The sequence below is a fragment of the Phaenicophaeus curvirostris genome, chromosome 4 (genome assembly GCF_032191515.1).
Source record: "Phaenicophaeus curvirostris isolate KB17595 chromosome 4, BPBGC_Pcur_1.0, whole genome shotgun sequence".
In the NCBI taxonomy this organism is placed as follows: domain Eukaryota; kingdom Metazoa; phylum Chordata; class Aves; order Cuculiformes; family Cuculidae; genus Phaenicophaeus; species Phaenicophaeus curvirostris.
This window is the reverse complement of record NC_091395.1, coordinates 49100829-49119315: the sequence shown is the minus strand read 5'-3', so window position 1 is coordinate 49119315 and position 18487 is coordinate 49100829. Positions and strand designations below refer to the sequence as shown.

The 18487-nt window shown below is 41.1% G+C and overlaps 1 protein-coding gene across 1 annotated transcript; it reads left to right on the top strand.

Moving 5' to 3' along the window:
• The first annotated feature begins 10340 nt into the window (after positions 1–10340).
• Positions 10341–17418, top strand: EXOC1L (exocyst complex component 1 like). The gene is made up of 3 exons (XM_069854892.1): positions 10341–10461; positions 15119–15249; positions 16940–17418. Exons 1-3 carry the CDS (start codon positions 10341–10343, stop codon positions 17201–17203), a joined length of 516 nt encoding a protein of 171 aa, XP_069710993.1. The 3' UTR covers positions 17204–17418.
• Positions 17419–18487: the final 1069 nt, after the last annotated feature.

Sequence of the window (18487 nt, the reverse complement as noted above, 5' to 3'; positions counted from 1 at the left end):
GCATATACAGCTTGTAGTAGAAGTGTCATTGCTCTTTCACAGTACAACATCTGAATTTTCCACTGCCAGTGCAAGCCTATACTTATTCTGGGATAGTGTATAAAGGAATGAGTGGAAAAGCACAGAATCTTTTCAAGCTCTCATTATCCAACAGGGAGTACTTGAATTCACCAAATCTTAAAATTCTGCAAACCAAAAAGGATTTTGCAGGTGTTATTTTGCATGATCAGTTTTAGTCAACAGAAGAGCCAAATGGATATTACCAACAATATTAAAGATCTTAATTTGAATAAATTAATTGAATGACACTTGCACACACTAGAGGAAAAAGCTAGAAAACCTGACCCATTTGTTCAAACTAACAAGGCCAACAAGTCTGCAACCATCTACAATAACTTGAATATAGTTGAAATAAAAACTGAAGAACTTAGATAATCATTTAATGACCAAACTGGAAGTTCAAGCTTCTCACAGAAAAGAGGGTCTTGTCCGTGAGCATTTTCTAATTTTAATTAAAACAAATGCATTTGTTTCAGTGGAAGCAAAATAATTGTAGTATAATTTATGACTTCCATGCTGCTGATAGATCTAGATGGGTTTGGGGTTTTTTTAGGATGTCTCCTAGCAAAAAAAAAAAGATTCAAAGTCTTTGGTGAAGTATTTAGAGCTGTGGCTGTAGCTCTTCCATGTGTTTCCTAAAGGACAGATATTTCTGAAGTTCTGTAACTCATTGACTGCTGCAACTTTCAAACAGCAGTATAACATTTGTTTGGAGAAAATAATTGCTTCCTTAGTGATGACTTTACAGATATACCTTTTTCCACACAGTAAATACTGTAGATAGAAGAAATCTTCAAATGGACAGGACTCTCAATTTTCTGATTACATAGTCCCAGGCCATCAAAGATTTTTTTACTGAATTGGTTTAGGGCCATCAGCACTAAACTCATGGGTAGAGATCAGCTATACTAAGCCAGATGCAGGGTCACAGTCTACGATCTCATGGGGCAAGGATCTTTCTACATTTTCAGCCAGTTCTTTACCAAGATGCTAGTGGGAAGGAAGAGAATCAACATATACACTTCTCTACAGAAGGAGAGAAAGGTGAAACGTTATTATAGGAAAATGCCAGCCATATGCATAAGTAACATTAACTGGCTGAAAAGCATTTATCACACAGTCAAGACCTTTCACTACCATGAGTAGACAACAGGGAACAGATGATGCAAGTGTAATCCAGGTTATGAACTGGGGCCTGGCAAAGACAAAAAGAAGTTGATGCATGCTTTTCCCATCTGTGTGCAATATTCTCTAGTTTTGACTGAAAATCCAGACAAGAAAAAAAGATGAAGCACCCTGTAGTTTTATTTTATTGAACTTGCACGAATATGTAAATTCTTTTTTCCAGTTACGGGGTGAAATGATGGATAAGGGAAAGGTTGTGGATGTAGTGTATCTGAACTTTAGTAGTCTTTGACACTGCTTCTCACAGTGCTCTACTTGAGAAACTGGCTGCCACTGGCCTTCACAGGTGCACCCTCTGCTGGGTAAAAAACTGGTTGGATGCCCAAAGCGTGATGGTGAATGGAATTAAATCCAGTTGGAGGCCATTCACAAGTGGTCTTCCCCAGGGCTCCGTGTTGAGTCCAATTCTGTTTGATACCTTTATCAATGGCCTGGATGAGGGGATCGAATACACCCTTAGTAAGTTTGCAGATGACACTAAACTAGGAGCAAACGTCGATCTGCTGGAAGGTAGGGAGGGTCTACAAGGGATCTGAACAGGCTGAATCAATGGGCTGAGACCAACGGGATGAGGTTTAGCAAGGCCAAGTGCCAGTTCCTGCACGTGGGACACAAAGCCCCTGTTCAGCACTACAGGCTTGGAGAAGAGTGGCTAGAACACTGCCCGGAGGAGAGGGACCTGGGGGTCTTGGTTAACAGACAACTGAACATGAGCCAGCAGTGTGCCCAGGTGGTCAAGAAAGCCAATGGCATCTTGGTTTGTATCAGAAATGGTGTGGCCAGCTGGACCAGGGAATTGATTCTGCCCCTGTACTCAGCACGGGTGAGACCACACCTCGAATACTGTGTTCAGTTTTGGGTCCCTCACTACAAGAAAGACATTGAGGTCCTGGAGTGTGTCCAGGGAAGAGCGATGAAGCTGGTGAAGGGGCTGGAGAACAAGTCTTATGAGGAGCGGCTGAGGGAAATGGGGTTGTTTAGCCTTGAGAAGAGGAGACTGAGGGGAGACCTTATTACTCTCTACAACTACCTGAAAGGAGGTTGTAGAGAGGTGGCTGTTAGTCTCTTCTCCTAAGTGACAGGTGATAGGACAAGTGAGAATGGCCTTAAGCTGCATCAGGGGAAGTTTAGATTGGACATTAGGAAAAATTTCTTCACAGAAAGGGTTATCAAGCACTGGCACAGGCTGCCCAGGGAGGTGGTTGAGTCACCATCCCTGGAGGTGTTTAAAAGATGGGTAGTTGATGTGTTTAGGGATATGATTTAATAGTGGACAGGTATGGTTGGAGTTGACGATCTCAAAGATTTTTCCAACCCAATGATTCTATGAAATGTAAGAACTGAATAAAGACCAAGAGAAAAAACATAATGAATCCAAGTTTTGATCACCAGATGTTAAGTAGTTCCCAAGTCAATAAAAGCGAAGTTTGCCCTGGACACCTATTCATTTTTTCAAATGCCCTGCATCATATCATTCTCATTTTATGCATCTAGAGAGCACTAAGGGTGTCGGGAGGGTATTAGAGCTCTTTAAGTGCTGCTGTTTGGTATGCAAAATACTAGACTTTATTGTGGCTCTGACTAGGAGCAGACCAGACAAATGAGCTAGATTAGGTTGATCGTGCCTACTTGTGAGTAGTTTCAGCTTTGAGTAGTTTCTTCTATGCCCAGGACTCAAACAATGCACAACTGACATTTGCTTTCATGGCAACAAATCCTACTGGGTCTATGAAAAAGAAGCTAGAAACTAGTTTAAGATCACACAACGTAATCTGCAAATGCTGGGTCATTAGATTTCAGTTAATTATCCTTATACTGAATCCTTTACTTTATAATTGACTAAATTTATTCTGACAATGCTAGCCACCTTTGAAAGCATTTGGAGAAGTTTCCACCATTCCCTTACTAGCTTTTTCCCATGATGAATTAAGTTTACTCTCAACATTTTTGTATTTTATTTCTTCTCTAAATGTATTTGATGTTAACCTTTTTGAGTAACTGACAGAATAAAAGCTTATAAAGATCTGTATAGAATAAAACATATTTTAAGCCACATGACTGTCAAATATGTGCTCATCTCCTAAATACAACATCCACACAAATGATGCAGTTGTATAGATTCCCGACTCTTTATGAATTTTTAAAAAATGGATTAGATATCCAGCAGAAGTTTATAGTGTTTTAAGAGTGCTTTGCATCACGTTGATGTATTGATTTTAAATATAAATCCACATTAATCTGAAGTAATTGACTATCTACATTAATAATAATGTTCAGTTTTCATGAGGGAAGAGAATGGTTCTTGTGCCAAGACAAATGAAATTTATTACTAGAGACTACAGAGGTAGAGATGAAAAACATTATTAAAAAGTATGAAAAGGCTTTTGGCAGAATATCTGTTAAAGTCACTCTGGGTAACTCATGAAGAAAAAACAGGGCTTATTCAAAACATTTACAAGAAAATGAGAACATTAAAAGGCAATTTGGTTGGCATCACAACCTAATTTACTTCAAATGTAATTATCAAGATACTTCTTGACTTCTTGGTCAATATAACTCTTCACTGTGCTTTCCACTCTGTATTTTTATAAAGCATGTCACCTAGAGTTACTCTTTTGAACACAGCTGTCAAAATCCTGAGCTAAGCTTTCAAAAGCTTCCAGCTGTCAGCAGATTAACAGTAATTTGTATGCCTCGAAACTCACAGGATTTTTAAAAACTTTTTCTGACTAGGTTGTTTTTTTTTTTATTTTACTACTGTTTAGGTTTTGCCTCCACAGAGAAAACTGTGTGACACTGAATGGGTTCTATTTGAATAACAAAGTGGTGAATCCATCATGCCAGGATTTTATGCTGTTAATTAAATGTGGCTCCAATTCATCAATGTGTTATTATGTGCTTTGCTGAGCAGGAACCTAAACTCTTATTATATAACTTAACTTACCTAAGGCCCTATTTTTTAGCTCATATATGTGTAAAATTCAACATGAGTAAATTCTTCATAGAAGAATTGGATACTTCCTACGTATGTGTTATGTTTCAAAATATGCTTCTAAATTTCAACCATAAAACAGCCTCTGCTTACTATTCTATAAAGAATGAGCACATATTTTCTGTTGAAAGGAAAGTTTTGGATGGGATGTTGGCATGGTGTGGTATCGTTTATCCCAGTGACAGTCATGATTACATTTTGAGGATGATAAACCAGTATAAACTCAATATAAACTTGACAATTTCGAGTTTCAATTAAACAAAACCTCAAATAAACTCTTTATCTCCTTTCTTCCAAGAAAAGAGAACAGTACTACTTTTGCAAACTGAGTAATTACATCAATACCATTAGAGAAACCAGTAATACTTGGGGTTTAGTGTTCTTTACCAGAACTGAAACAAGCACAAGTTATCCTCTGTTTGTGCACCTGTATATCCTGAGGTTGGTACAAATCTCTTTTTATGGGATCCCAAAAGGAGAGGAGCTCTACAAAAATATTTTAATCAACTGATGTCTTCTCCAGCATGTGTTCCTATGCTTCTGTTTTAAAACTGAGTTAAGTAACTGAAATGATACCTCACTGAATAGCACTTCTGCATGAAACACTTTCTCTGCAGCATCAGTCTTCAGAACAACTTAGTTAAGTTTATGCTTCACTGCACAGGCATCTAATTTTATTGGCATAGCAATAAAAACATGTGAATAACTAACCACAGCTAGGAGCTAAATCATCTATAAATGTCAGTGGGAAAAGAGACCTGAGAAAAGTAAATCATTAGTAACAAGATGGAGAAAAACAGGTGATGATTGCTCAGAATTAGTTTTCTGAAGTCAGCTTTGGAAACCTCTCTATACAGCCAGCTCATTGTAGAATGTTTCTCGTGACTTCTAGTTTATGCTCTAAAATCTCACATATTGTATTTAAAAAGTGGTCTGGAATCCTAAAGCTGTGAAGAATACTTGCAGACAATAAACTCAGTGTTCACAGGGGAAACTGTGCCTGGCTGAAACCTCAAACAGAAACAGCAACAAGAGGAAAGTAAAGTCTAATTTACATAACTTGTTAAATCATGGTTTTCAACAAACAGACACATTTCGTGGCTCTGAGAGATTATTCTGCCTGTTCTATTTCCTTCCCTCCTTTTATTTTGTAACACTGTCAAGTAAGGATTAAGGGGAAAGATGCTTCCAGCAAAATTTGCTTTATAAGGGTGTGCTTCTTGCTGAGAATTTGAGGGAGATCAAATGTACATCGCCTGGAGGGCTTAAACGTGCACAGCACAATGAAGTCACACCTACACATGGTGACTGTCCTGCTGTTAAAGTAATGACAGCTCTACTACTCTGAAGCCACCAAAATCAAAAGAAAACTTGTTAGTGACTTAATGGGGTTTGGATTGAGCCCCAGAAAATTAGTTACACGTACATATTCATGCCTCATGTACATACCCTGCACTCTCTTTAGAGTGCAGGGACCCATCACAAATATTGTTTCTAAAGATGGTGGACTGATTTTATCAGAAGAGTGTGACTGAAAAACAAAGATTAGAGAGATTTCTTGGTTTAGGACATGCTACTACATCTGTTAAAGTTAACATCCTGGGTACAGCAAAGAAAACTGTATTTGGATGTGGGAAGAGTTTGCAGGGAAAAGACAGGGCTCAAAAAGAAACAGAAGGAATTTATATTCAGCAGAAAGAAATAAGACACTCCCCTGGTGACTACTTCATGTTGTAGACCTTTGTTCTGCCTTTGTAGACAGCTGTGAGCCTCTGGTAGTGGATCTGCAGCTATCACAATCCTCTGTAATTCATCTATCTGGACAGTTACAAAGAAATCCCAGTTAAATTTGGTTTTAAATTTGATTGTTGCCCTGGTAACAAGGAGTTCAGCTTGTTCTGGTTTATGTCTGTAAGACCCACATTTATGGGCAGGATTAGCTGAGAAAGGGACAGTTGGCCAGTATTGGATTACAGAGTGGGAAGTCCATCCCGATCCATGATACGGTACCTTTCTTGGTTGGGAAAGTTACTGTCCAGCTGTTGGTTTTCAGTTACGAATTGTTAGGATTTGGGCTTACAGTATTGCAGCTAAGGTGGATCTGAAATCTTATCGCTTAAAACATCCACTCAGCTTCTAGGAAAGCGTTTCTTTTTCCATTAAGCAATATAATACCAGCAAGGAGAAATAATAAAGGGGAAGCTCGTAATGGCAGGTTTTGAGTGGGATGCAATTTGGTGACCTACAGAGCTTCAAATTGCAAAACACCAGGATTTCCTATCATAGTGTTGAATTGTGTATGCGTCTTTTCCAGTGGAAAAATGATTACCCATGTGCTTACACGATGCTTACCTGCTCTCCATTAAACTCTAGATTTATACATAAAATATGTGTTATTTTTTGCATGAGTCATCTAAAAAGACCCTCTAAACTGATAAGAGGTAGAAGAAAGAGAAGAAAGAAAAGAAAGAAGGAAGAGGTATACTATCAGAAGAAGAGCAACAGGGAGAACACAAACAGAGAAAGGGAACAGATGAAAGGCCCACACTGCAGGTGTTTTTTACCTACTGTAAGGAAGACATGAAAACTTGCTTTACGCATGCTGTAGAGGAAGGAGATTCTAAAGTCTTCCAAGCCTTATTTCCAGTCCATCCAAATCAGCAAAATAGTAGAGAAATGGAGAGGAGGAAGACTTTTTTGTGAGTCACTTCCAAAATGGGATGGTCATTTCTCCCGACTGAATTCTAAGAATGGAGAAAAGACTATGAAGTGTAGAGTGGATATGAGAGATACATATGTGTGTGTATATATATGTTTATGGGATCTACCCAGGACACTACAGGTAATCCTGATGCCAGCTGCACCAAAACTGTCCTGCTAGGTTCTAACAGAGGATGGGTGGATAAAGAATCAAAAGAACAAAAAGCAATAGTGAATTACAATTTTTTTCTTATTAAAACAGTCAACATCAAAATCACTGTTGCACTTTTCTACATGTATACTCAGTGTGGTTGCTTAATGCAGCATTTCAGAATGCACTAAAGGATATTGCAAAAGTAATTTAATCTCTATGATACTTTAAAAAATATAATTTGATTTAGAGAAGGTATGAATAGTTACATCACAGGACAGGATCTTCTGAGCACTATCTGCATACACAACTCAGAAATAAATCCAGAAGACTCTTTCACCAAAGCTGCCTTTTTTTTGGACAGCTGCATCTAACAGATAGAAATGTTTAAATTAATGTCTATGTTATCCAAAATCTTTGCTCCTTTTCCAAAAGATTTGTAAATACGAAACCTTTAATATATCCGTGCCTGTACTTTAAGAGTACATGCTTTGTACACAATGTGCAGACACTTATTTGTGTTTGATACAAGCCTCACACATACTCAGCATGCCCAACAGATGCTCAGGCCAGCATGCAGGCAATGCTCTTTCCATATAGTGAAATCTAAGTAAGCATGGGCAGACGAAGGCAGGAGGTAGAGGAGCAGCTGAACATTCATTACTACTGCTCAGATAGCAGCTACACAGCCTTAAAACCCCACCTAAAGCCCAGCCAGCTTTCAATGTAAAGCTCTGTTTATGTACAAATACCTACCTACCAGCCATGTACTACTGACCAGAGTGGTACGAAGTTAGCATTCAAGAATATTCAAAAAGACAAAAAGTTTAATAGTATTAATGTTTCAAACCTCAAAACATTGAAACATTGCTAACACTGAGGCAGAATGACTTGCAGGTTGATCATACGGTAAAAAAAAAAATCTAACTCATGACAGACTAGAGCTACACACCAGTCTTGTCTCAGCTCCATCATTTCCAAGATGCCAGTGATGCTTCACTCTCCACCTAAGCAGTCACTCCAGTACCAGCTGAATCTTTCACAACGGAAAAACTGATGGAGAATTCTTTCAAAACCAAAGGCATTTTTCTGATGGCATTTTTGTTTGTACATTTGTTATTTCACAACTGCAAAAAAATATTTGAGTATCCAAGATGCAACATGAGCTACGGACTGGCTGAGTCAGAATCAGCTTCCTAATGAGGACTCTGGCACTGAGTCTGAACAGTGAAACCTCCAACCATGACACTATTAATGCTGGTTATGATGAACTGAAGCCCAGGGCATGGGCCCTGACAATCCTGCCCAAAGCTGGCAGAAAAAGAGGAGGAACCATGAACTGTGAGCCAGTTTGTACATCAGTCGCACATTCAAGGCCTTCCAGGACATCAAGGTTGTGGGCAGGCATCTGGACATCCCTGAGCCTCAACTATCCAGTAGAAGGTCTCCATACAAAGACACTTTCCTGGCATGGAGTTATCTTTGTCTGAAAGTGAGCATTACACTCTTTTTCTAAAACAAGCCTTTAAAGAAAAGAGGAAAAATGTCCTTAAGTCCTGTAATAATGAAATACAACCATGAACCTGAAGCTTGCAGAATCTTTACCCTCCCAAAGCAGGAATGAAAATTAATCTATAGATTTAAGAATCACACCTGTGTCTCCAAAGACAAGGGACCAAAAGAAAGCAGAATAAACCAAAATCTTCTAGTTTCTCTTCAACCCCTTTCCCACTCATCTAGACAATATGCTTGTATAGCAGAGAGGATTCTCCTTAATTTTACATCATTTTATACTTGATTTCGTTTTGCTTCACACTAGCAAAGCACCTTGTAGATCTATGACACTAAATTATCCTCATAATGTCAACAAACTTTTTTATTTTTAAATCTTCAAATTTTTTTACCTCCCCTTATAAATCTTCACTTTAATACTTGGTTTTAATCTAAGGTTTAGATTCCTTTCGAAGTTATATAAATGAAAACCAATAAGGTATTTAAGTATAACAAGCTTGAGCCTAAGAATTAGAATAGCACATCCAGCTTCTCTAAGAATCACAGAATCGCAAGGTTGGAAAATACCTCCAGGATCATCGAGTCCAACCATTCCTATCAATCACTAAGCCATGCCCCTCAGTATCTCATCCACCCATCTTTTAAATACCTCCAGGGATGGGGACTCAACCACCTCCCTGGGCAGCCTCTGCCAGAGGCCGATGACCCCTTCTGCAAATTTTTTTTTTCTGATGTCCAGCCTGAACCTCCTCTAGTGGAGCTTGAGGCCATTCCCTCTTGTCCTGTCCCCTGGAACTTGGGAGAAGAGACCCAACACCCACCTCACTACAACCTCCTTTCAGGTAGTTGTAGAGAGCAATAAGGTCTCCCCTCAGCCTCCTTTTCTCCAGGCTAAACAACCCCAGCTCTCTGAGACTTGTTCTCCAGCCCCTTCACCAGCTTTGTTGCTCTTCTCTGGACTCGCTCCAGAGCCTCAACATCCTTCTTGTGGTGAGGGGCCCAGAACTGAACACAGGATTCGAGGAGCGGTCTCACCAGTGCCGAGTACAGAGGGAGAATAACCTCCCTGGACCTGCTGGTCACGCCGTTTCTGATACAAGCCAAGATGCCATTGGCCTTCTTGGCCACCTGGGCACCCTGCTGGCCATGAATGAGCCCAAAGGGAAAACCCAACCCCAGACGACTCCATATACTGAGGAGTATGTGCCCCCGGGAACTTTACCCGCACACTTGCAGAGCAGGAACAGCCAAATTTTTTGCTGATATACTAGTGCCTGCTGCAGAAGGGCCCTTGCGTACGCAATTATCCTGAGGACGGTGGGTTCCTCCGGTCCCCAGGCTGCACCTGCGCTCTGAGGGCTCCTGTTGCATGGAGGCGACTTCACTTTCCGTTTATAAGGAGGCAATTTTCCCCTTACCACAATAAACAGCCCCAAAGCTATTACCGTACTGGCAGCAGTAAGAGCCACAAGGCTATCTGACTCCTTTCATAAACACTGGCAACTGTTTTATCCACGGATGAAGAGACTCGCGCGAACCGGCGACTCCTCCTTTCAGCAAACTGCTTTTATTGGGATTCCTCTGCGTGTTTCCTCCCCCCGGGGCGGGTGCCCCGACGGCAGCTACCCCGCCGGAGGGAGGGAGGGAGGGAGGAGGGCGGGGAGACCCGCAGCCCGGCCTCCCCGGGGCTGCCCGGGCGCGGGGGGCGCTGCCGCCGCTGCCTCCCCCGCCGCCCCGGCCATGTCCTCGCTGGTGAAGGAGGACCTGGCCAGGAGGCTCTTCGGGCCCCGGCGGCAGAGGCTGCACGAGTTTATCGAGGTGGAGAGCTCGGGCGCCGAGCGCCGCTACCTGTGCGCCGCAGGTAAGAGGGGGGGGCCGGGGGTCTGGTACCCGGGGTGCGAAGACGCGGGGATGCGGGGATGCTGGTACCCGGGGGTGCGAGGACGTGGGGCTGGGGCGCATGGGTGCGCGGGGATGCGGGTACCCGGGGTGCGAGGGCGCAGGGATGCGGGGATGCGGGTACTCGGGGTGCGAGGATGTGAGGCTGGAGCACAGGGGGGCGTGGGGATGCGGGTACCCGGAATGCGAGGGCGCAGGGATGCGGGGATGCAGAGATGCAGGTACCCGGGGTGCAAAGATGTCGGGATGTGGGGGTGCAGGGATGCGTGTACCCGCGGTGCGAGGGCGCAGGGATGTGGGGATGCAGGGATGAGGGTACCCAGGGTGCGAAGATGCGGGGATGCGGGGGTGCGGGGATGCAGGTACCCGGGGTGCGAGGGCGCAGGGATGCGGGTACCTGGAGTGCGAGGACGTGGGGCCAGGGCAGATGGGTGCGTGGGGATGCAAGGGTGCGTGAGGATGTGGTGGTGCGGGTACACGGAGTGGGAGGGAGCAGGGATGCGAGTATCTGGATGTGCGAGGTGGCGGGACTGTGGAGGTGCGGGGATGCGGGTACCCGGGTGTGCGAGGGCGTGGGACTAGGGCACATGGGGGCATGGGGATGCGGGGGTGCGAGGGCATGCGGGGATGCCGGGGTGCGGGTACCCGGGTGTGTGAGGGGCCGGGGCAAGATGGGGGCGTGGGGATGCGAGGCTGGGTGAGGGCACGGGCGCCCGGGTGTGCGAGGTGCAGGGTTGGGGCAGATGGGTGCATGGGGATGTGAGGGGGCAGGTACCTGGGTGTGCGAGGGTGCGAGTTAGATGAGTGCGTGGGGATGCGGGGGTGCAGGTACCCCGGTGTGTGAGGCGCGGGGCTTGGGGAGATGGGGGCATGGGGATGCAGGGGTCTGTGAGGATGCAAAGGTGCATGGGGATGCGATGGTGCATGGGGATGCGATGGTGCATGGGGATGCGATGGTGCGTGGGGGTGCGATGGTGCAAGGGGATGCGATAGTGCGTGAGGGCATGGGTAGCTAGGGGTGTGGGATGGGATGCGGGAGTGCCCCGCTGCACCCCCTTGTCGCACCACCGGCCACCTCCTGAAAGGGCGTTTTGTCTCGTTTTGGATTGATGCGGGCGTGAGCTTTGATGTCAGCGGAGAAACGTGTCGCTTAAGCACACAGCCTGATGGCATTCAGGACATGGTGCTGTGGCAGCGCCATGAGAGCTGAACCAGCCTTTCCAAAAACAGTCGCCAACTATAATTCTAATTAGTTTTTCCATAAGAAAGCATAGCGATACACTAACGTTGCAGGCCATGTTTCTAATTTTTAGAGCTTTCGCGCTTTCCCTAGTTTTGGTGTAATTTCCTACATCTTGCCCTAATCACTTTGGTAAAAATAAACTAGACTTGTGATTTAAATAGATACATATTTCAGTTAGTAATTAGCAGGAACCGTGAATAAAACAAGATTGCTGTGAGTGATTAACTTAATTGTCCAGCTCTTTACTAACTCTGATTTCAAGTTCATCTGTTTCATAATGTTTTTAGAACAAAGTTTCAGAAAAGCTTGTTTGCTTTTTTATTTCACAGCACTGAAAGAAACTCAAAAAGATAAATGCTGTTAGTAATTAGTAGTTACTAACTAAGTAGTTAGTTTGAAGTGAACGCTTCTTGCACTCTGTTTCCTCTTCAGGTTCACAACACATGTAATAGGTGCAAATATCTATGTACTTGAGACATCCCATCCAATACGGGATGATGTCAAACATATTCTGTGATCATTATCTTTCTAAACATCTGAAGTCTTTGCAATATTTAAGTTGTTTTACAGATAACTGGAAATACTGAGCAAGCTATGTTCCCTGTGGTTGTGTAATTGTAGTATAATAGGCTTTGTATTTTAGCACTGTAAATATAGTTTTAAGAAATGGATTCCTGAACATCACAGAGCTTCCAAAAGCACAGAAATACTAACCTGATTCATAGTTTATAAAACTATCTGGTAGAAATATGTTTAGTTGCATGTGGTTGATCTAAACTTTGACTGTTATGAAACGTTCAAAGAGGAGAAATAACGTTATGGACTGCTAAAAATCTTTACTAAGAACTTCTTTTTAAGGTAGAGGAGAACAAGCCATTAAAGAAAGCCTCTAATCAGATTAACTGGGATGTCTCTGAAGACATAAAAGAAAATTTATATAGAGTATTAAGAGTGGGATCTCTCCAGTATCGAATAATACACTCTCTTAATATATTCAGGCACAGTCAAGTAAGTGGTGAGTAGAGTGGAAATCTGATTCTGAAGGATGGGTTGCATCCAGCTGCCAGCAGCTACTGTAATCTGCTATGGTTCTGTAGGAGCAAAACACATTATCTAAAACCTTATCCCTGCTATGCAACCTCAGTATATTCCTGTTGATTTCAGATTACCATAACAAAACGGAACAAAAAACATCAAATCAGACAAACTGTTTGCAAAATTTAGAAGTCTATGCCTATTGAAATCTATATTACAACAAAATCTTGGTGTGGATAACTGAACAATCTTACTTTTGTGCCATATGCCCAACATTATTTCCCTTCCTTTTCACAACAGCCAGTCCCAGTTCTTGCATGAAGGCAATAGTATCCTTTGACTAAACGCTTTATAAACCCTGAAAGAACGTAGGGCTGGAATGCAACCACATTCAGTGAAGTTTCATGACCCAGTATTGGTATGCCTGAGAAGAATGGCAGGGATGCCATCATATTATCCAACAGAGACTCAGAAGAAGCTGTTCAGTCCTTGGAAAACCTAAAGAAATAGTTTGTGCTCTAGGAAGGCATCGCCATAGCCATGCCCCCCACAAGAAAGCTTCTAGAGTTTAGTATAATGATGTGGTAGATCTGCCCTCATGTTCTACATAAAAAATTAAATTGTCTTTAAGTCTGTTAACCAAGTGCAAGAACAAGCAATACCTGAAATGCAGGAAAAGTAAAGAAAGATTTATTTATTTTTTTTTAAGTTAAATATAGTCCACCCAGATTTCCCCATCGGGCAGGACATGCTCCTGGTTTCATTATTCCTAACACATCTGTGCTCTGTCTTTACGCCATACAATTTCTGCTTGCATATGAGGCATAGAGAAGTGGCAGCGTGTGGGACGTGGGAGCCACTACAACATCCCCTTGGATTCCTGACAGGACAGGGTGGCTTTTGCGCTTGGGCTTGTTTCCTTTTGTTTTAACTCTGAGAGAGAAAACATGCTCATTCACAAGCACCCAAACAAGCAATATGGGAGAAACTGGATATGCGAAGAGAACTGTCTAAGATTAGCCTACTAGATCTGCTTGCAAATGAAAACCATTGTAAATTCTCCATAGTATATAAGATAGTGGTGATCCTTTGGTTAAATATCCTTGAGTGACTCTGACAGAAAGGATGAGGAAAAAAGACAATGGTGATTTGTATTTCTCAAGCTATAGGCTGAGAGAAATCATAATCAGTTTATGTACTTTTGACTCGTTTTCTTTGCAGTGGAAAGAAGGTGTATTTCCAGCATATATCCTTTGTTTGTCTTTATTTAATAGCCATTAACAGATGAAAAGTAAGATGTTTTTACAGCAATAAAATAAAATCAGTCAAGTTTCAAAATGGGTTTTCAAAAATTCAGGTGATATTTATAAATAAAAGAATTTTGCTACTGCATCTGCAGCCTTGTGCTATGATATCATGATGCTCCTGCCAGAGGTAGGTGACATCTTGCCCTTACCTTAGGCTACAGGATGGCTTGGGGAAGTGGCCTGCCCTGTGTCTTTTGTGTTGGATGTACAGGAGATTGTTTGGGCTTAGGTGCTTTTTATACTCATCACTGTGTTTCACAGAAATCCCATCTCCTGCGCAGCACTCGATGTAATCGATTAAAAATGGTAGTTATTACAAAAACTGTCTTAGTGCTCTTTTTACTATAATTTCCTGCCAAAGTCAGAAAATAGTACTTTCTGCAAAGATAGCATTCGGCAACTTGAAATGTTAAAAAATATAGTACTTGCTGCAAAGATAGCACCGGGCAACTTGAAATGTTAAAAAATATTTTCAATGTTATTTTTGGTATGTGTAAAATATGTTAATACTTAAGTGTAAATAGTTAATGCTTACATTTTATAGGGAAATAAGAGTTTTGCTTTAAAAAAGTAATGGCTTCATATGAGGAATTCATCCACAGAATGGAAAGTGTAGCACAAGTCATGTAAATACAGACTCTTGGTAGCAGTTTTACAATTTTCTGACTGCAGCACTCCAAAATATTCCCTCTCGAAGTAAGTAGGGTAAATGGATTATCCATACAGGTCCAGTACCAAAATTAGGCTTTCATTGAACTGCTAGTGAAGTCAGAAAAAAGGCTTTTGCACCGACAAGGTTCTCTTTTGATGTGATGGGTAAGGTAAATCCTAAATCTGACAGGTTTCATAGACTGAGAACATGGTGCTATTTGTACTGCCTGGGCAAAATAAAACAATTAAGTCTGGTATAGCCCTGTACAGCCCTGCTCATAACCATTTCAGTTATTATCTAAAATGTAGTTTGATTAAGCCTTTTATTATTGGAACTTTGGGGAAGTACTTGCTTGCATATCTAAACTATTTTTTTTCTTCAGTGACTAAAAGTGAAGAAGTAGTAATATGTATGGTTAAGCACTGGCGAGTGGATCGAGAGGAGAAATATGAAATAGTTGAAAAGTGGTTTTTGAAAGATCTGGAGATGATTGATGGAAAAGAAGCAGACACTGTAAGTTATGTATTATTAAATACGTATATTAGAGTATACTTTTCTTGTGTTGTAATTTAGGATACAAGTATTAGAATGCAATTAAAATGCATTATCTGAAAAAGAAAGTTAGGTAAAAAAACAAAATAAATCAAACCTCCAATGAATTTTGGTTTTATTGCATGTGAGGGGCTCCATATCACATTTGCAGGGAGAGGAGGAAGGAGGGATGTTAAAAATGTGCTCCACCTGCAGCTCCCCGTGTAAACTGGAGTTAATCCCATAAATTTTAATGTGTATTTGAAAACAAAATTTCGTTTAATATTGTTAGAGAGAAGGTATGAACCTGTTCTGTTTGTGACAACATCTGCATTGATTGGTGCCCCACCATATGCAATTGTGCTTCTTTCACATAGCTTAATCTCACATTACTTGGATTAGTTCCATATTTGTGTATATGAGTGTAAATATGAAATAGCTTTGGTTAGCTCTGTCTGACTTATTGCTAAAAAAAGTCCTAATCTGTCAAATACAACTTCAAAAGGGTAAAATGAGGCTGCAGTTGTACTATACAGAACAGCGCCAAAAGTAGAATCAAACCCTGTTTTACAAAAGCTAGAGCAATATGCCAAGAAGAGTATCTTCCTGCCTGTATGAGAAGGCACTTTAACAGTTGCCCATGCCTAAGAAATGGAGTCCAGGAAAAAAAAACTATTGTTTTTCCTTTGGAAGTACTTTCAAATGAACATGAAATAGAATCCAGATTACATTATCCTAGTGAAAAAGAAATCAAGAACGCATAAGAAAGGTTTCAGAGCCAAGGAAAATGACAAACTGGTTGTTCTCCTTCTGTTCTGTGCACATCACTCTCAAGTCTGAAACTAGGAACCTGGGAGGTGGAGGAGGTGAGCTCAGGTTCAGAGTATCCTTGCATCCAGGGAACTCTTTGCAGTTTTGGCCAGAGGGGGAAAAAAAGCCAAAAATAATAATACTTCAGGTCCCCTTTCCAAGTTACCTTCCTTATGGAGACATTCCTGTCCCTTCCTGAGCCTAGGCAGCCAGAGGATTTCCTTATGCCTTGCCTGCAAGAATGACTTTAGTTATTTTCCTGAGGTGTTGTGCTATATCTTTCAGAGATGATTCAGCCTTCCACAACTGGGATGATCAAAATCTGTCTCATTTTTCATTAAAGAAAAGCCTAAATTAACATCAAACTCATAATGATAGTGTGATTAACACTGCTATAAATATTCCCTGTAGTTGCTCATATCCATAGAATTCAACAGAACTTGGCTGCTTCTAGCAGTAATTGTGCCAGAGAGCCATAAAGCACAGAGAATTACAATTTAGGCAGGACAGGCAATCAATATTCCTCTTTTGACAGGCGCATATAGTTATAGTCCAAGGCAAGTGTTTTTCATATAGTGTGTTTTAGGCAACATGACAAATAGGTTCATTTCAAAACAAGATTGTATAATCCCAATATAGTGCAGCCTATTGCTTGGGCAAACTCAAAGTTATGCTAATTATAAACTGTTACTTCTTAAAGTTTTAAAAGACCCTTTAGTATGAATAACAGAAATATGCAAAGTCCTTTAGCCTCCATCAAACTGAGAAAAAGCCCTGAAAATAGCTGGGCAGGGAACAACAAATTGTTGTTCTATAATCTGTAATGTGTGTAATACTTACATTCTCTCTCCACATTTTTTAGGATAATCCATATTTTGATATGCACTTCCATGAAGTCTACCATCTGGAAGCATACAGTTGTGCATCTAAATACACTTTTGCTCGGACGCTGAACAAACTGAATGAAACGTACCTTAAGAAGGACTTGAAGATCGTGAACTTTGATGACACCTACCTAAATGATGATTCAATCTGGTCATCCAACAATAGGGATTGCTTAGTATTGATGAGGATATGCTTCTATGCCTCTAACCTTTTATGTCTCTCCCTGTGTCCTTTGTCCTGAAGACGCATTTTCTAATATTAAGGTGACTGGTTGACTTTCGCTGACCAGCATTTCATAAATCATCTGATGAAAAAGATAATAAGTGATATGCAGTATCTGCTTTTTAATTTTACATATAAATAAAAAATGGAATATAGTTTTTACATAAACAATTGACCATTCCTTTATACATATTAGGAAGGCCATACCTACAAATATATGAGACTTTCAACATGGGACCATTTGTTCATACGTTCGTGGAGGTATAAGTTACCTTTCACTAAGAGCTGGAAATATTTTTAAAGCATTAAGACCAGTAACAGTTAATTTTTATATCCTCGAAGCAGAAGAAAGAATGCAACCAAATGAGTTCTGCACAAGAATGATGCACATTTCCATTTTAACTCCATAAAAGAGATCACACCTGCATTAATACTAAAATCAAATCCTCATCCTTATCAATTGGGCTTTTGCATTCAGGTACCATGGGACCAATTTTTCAGCTATGGAGTTAAATTTTTTTTTGCCTCAGAACATCTCATACTCCCTTTGGCCTCTCCATTACTTGTGTTACAGTCTTAGAAAGAGATAATGAAAGTTCTTAAGCAGAATTGCTTTATTTATCAGACCATTCCTAACTTTTTTCTTTTATATCATTAACATAATCTTTCTTGTACTTTTTTATTTATACAAACAGGCTCAGTCAGGGAACAAAAATTGTTTGTTCATGTCTCTTCTCTACCTCTGGACTAAGAGTTAACAAAATACTATGTAAACAGCAGTTGTTGGCTACTACAATGACTTTGTAGGCAAGTGACAGACTTTTCAAAATTTATAGAATTGTAAGTAATTTTCAGCAGTTTCTAGCTATGTGTTAGCATATTCAGTGCACTACTTAAACGCATATTAGTTACATTTAACATAGGGTGGAGTCTCCTAGGTGGTCTGGAAGATCTCACCCATAACAAAATATCAGGGCTGGACTTATGATAGTATCATATTACAGTAGAAACAAGCAGACGAATTCAAGCTGTATTGAGCAAGAGCTAAGGAGGAACTGTTGACAATAAGAAGCACATTGCTATTGCCCAGCGTCAGTCAGCAGAGCTAGCTGGCTGCTCTTGGCATGTCAATAAAGAAATACCATCCCAAAAGGTTAATCAGAGAAGCTTCCAGTCAGAATGTCCTGCAGGAGATTTGCTTTCTCTTTGGGCAGCCAAGAGAGAACAGGGAGACCAGCTGTAGACCAGCTACATTCTGGGTGACCAGGCCCAGTCCACACGGGTTCACAAAAGGCAGGTCTTG

Bases quoted from the DNA above. Each gene is read 5' to 3' on its own strand.
- EXOC1L (XM_069854892.1), top strand. From the start codon at position 10,341: ATGTCCTCGCTGGTGAAGGAGGACCTGGCCAGGAGGCTCTTCGGGCCC. The intron at 10,462-15,118 runs GTAAGAGGGGGG...TTTTTTCTTCAG, and splicing joins CCGCTACCTGTGCGCCGCAG to TGACTAAAAGTGAAGAAGTA. The intron at 15,250-16,939 runs GTAAGTTATGTA...CACATTTTTTAG, and splicing joins ATGGAAAAGAAGCAGACACT to GATAATCCATATTTTGATAT.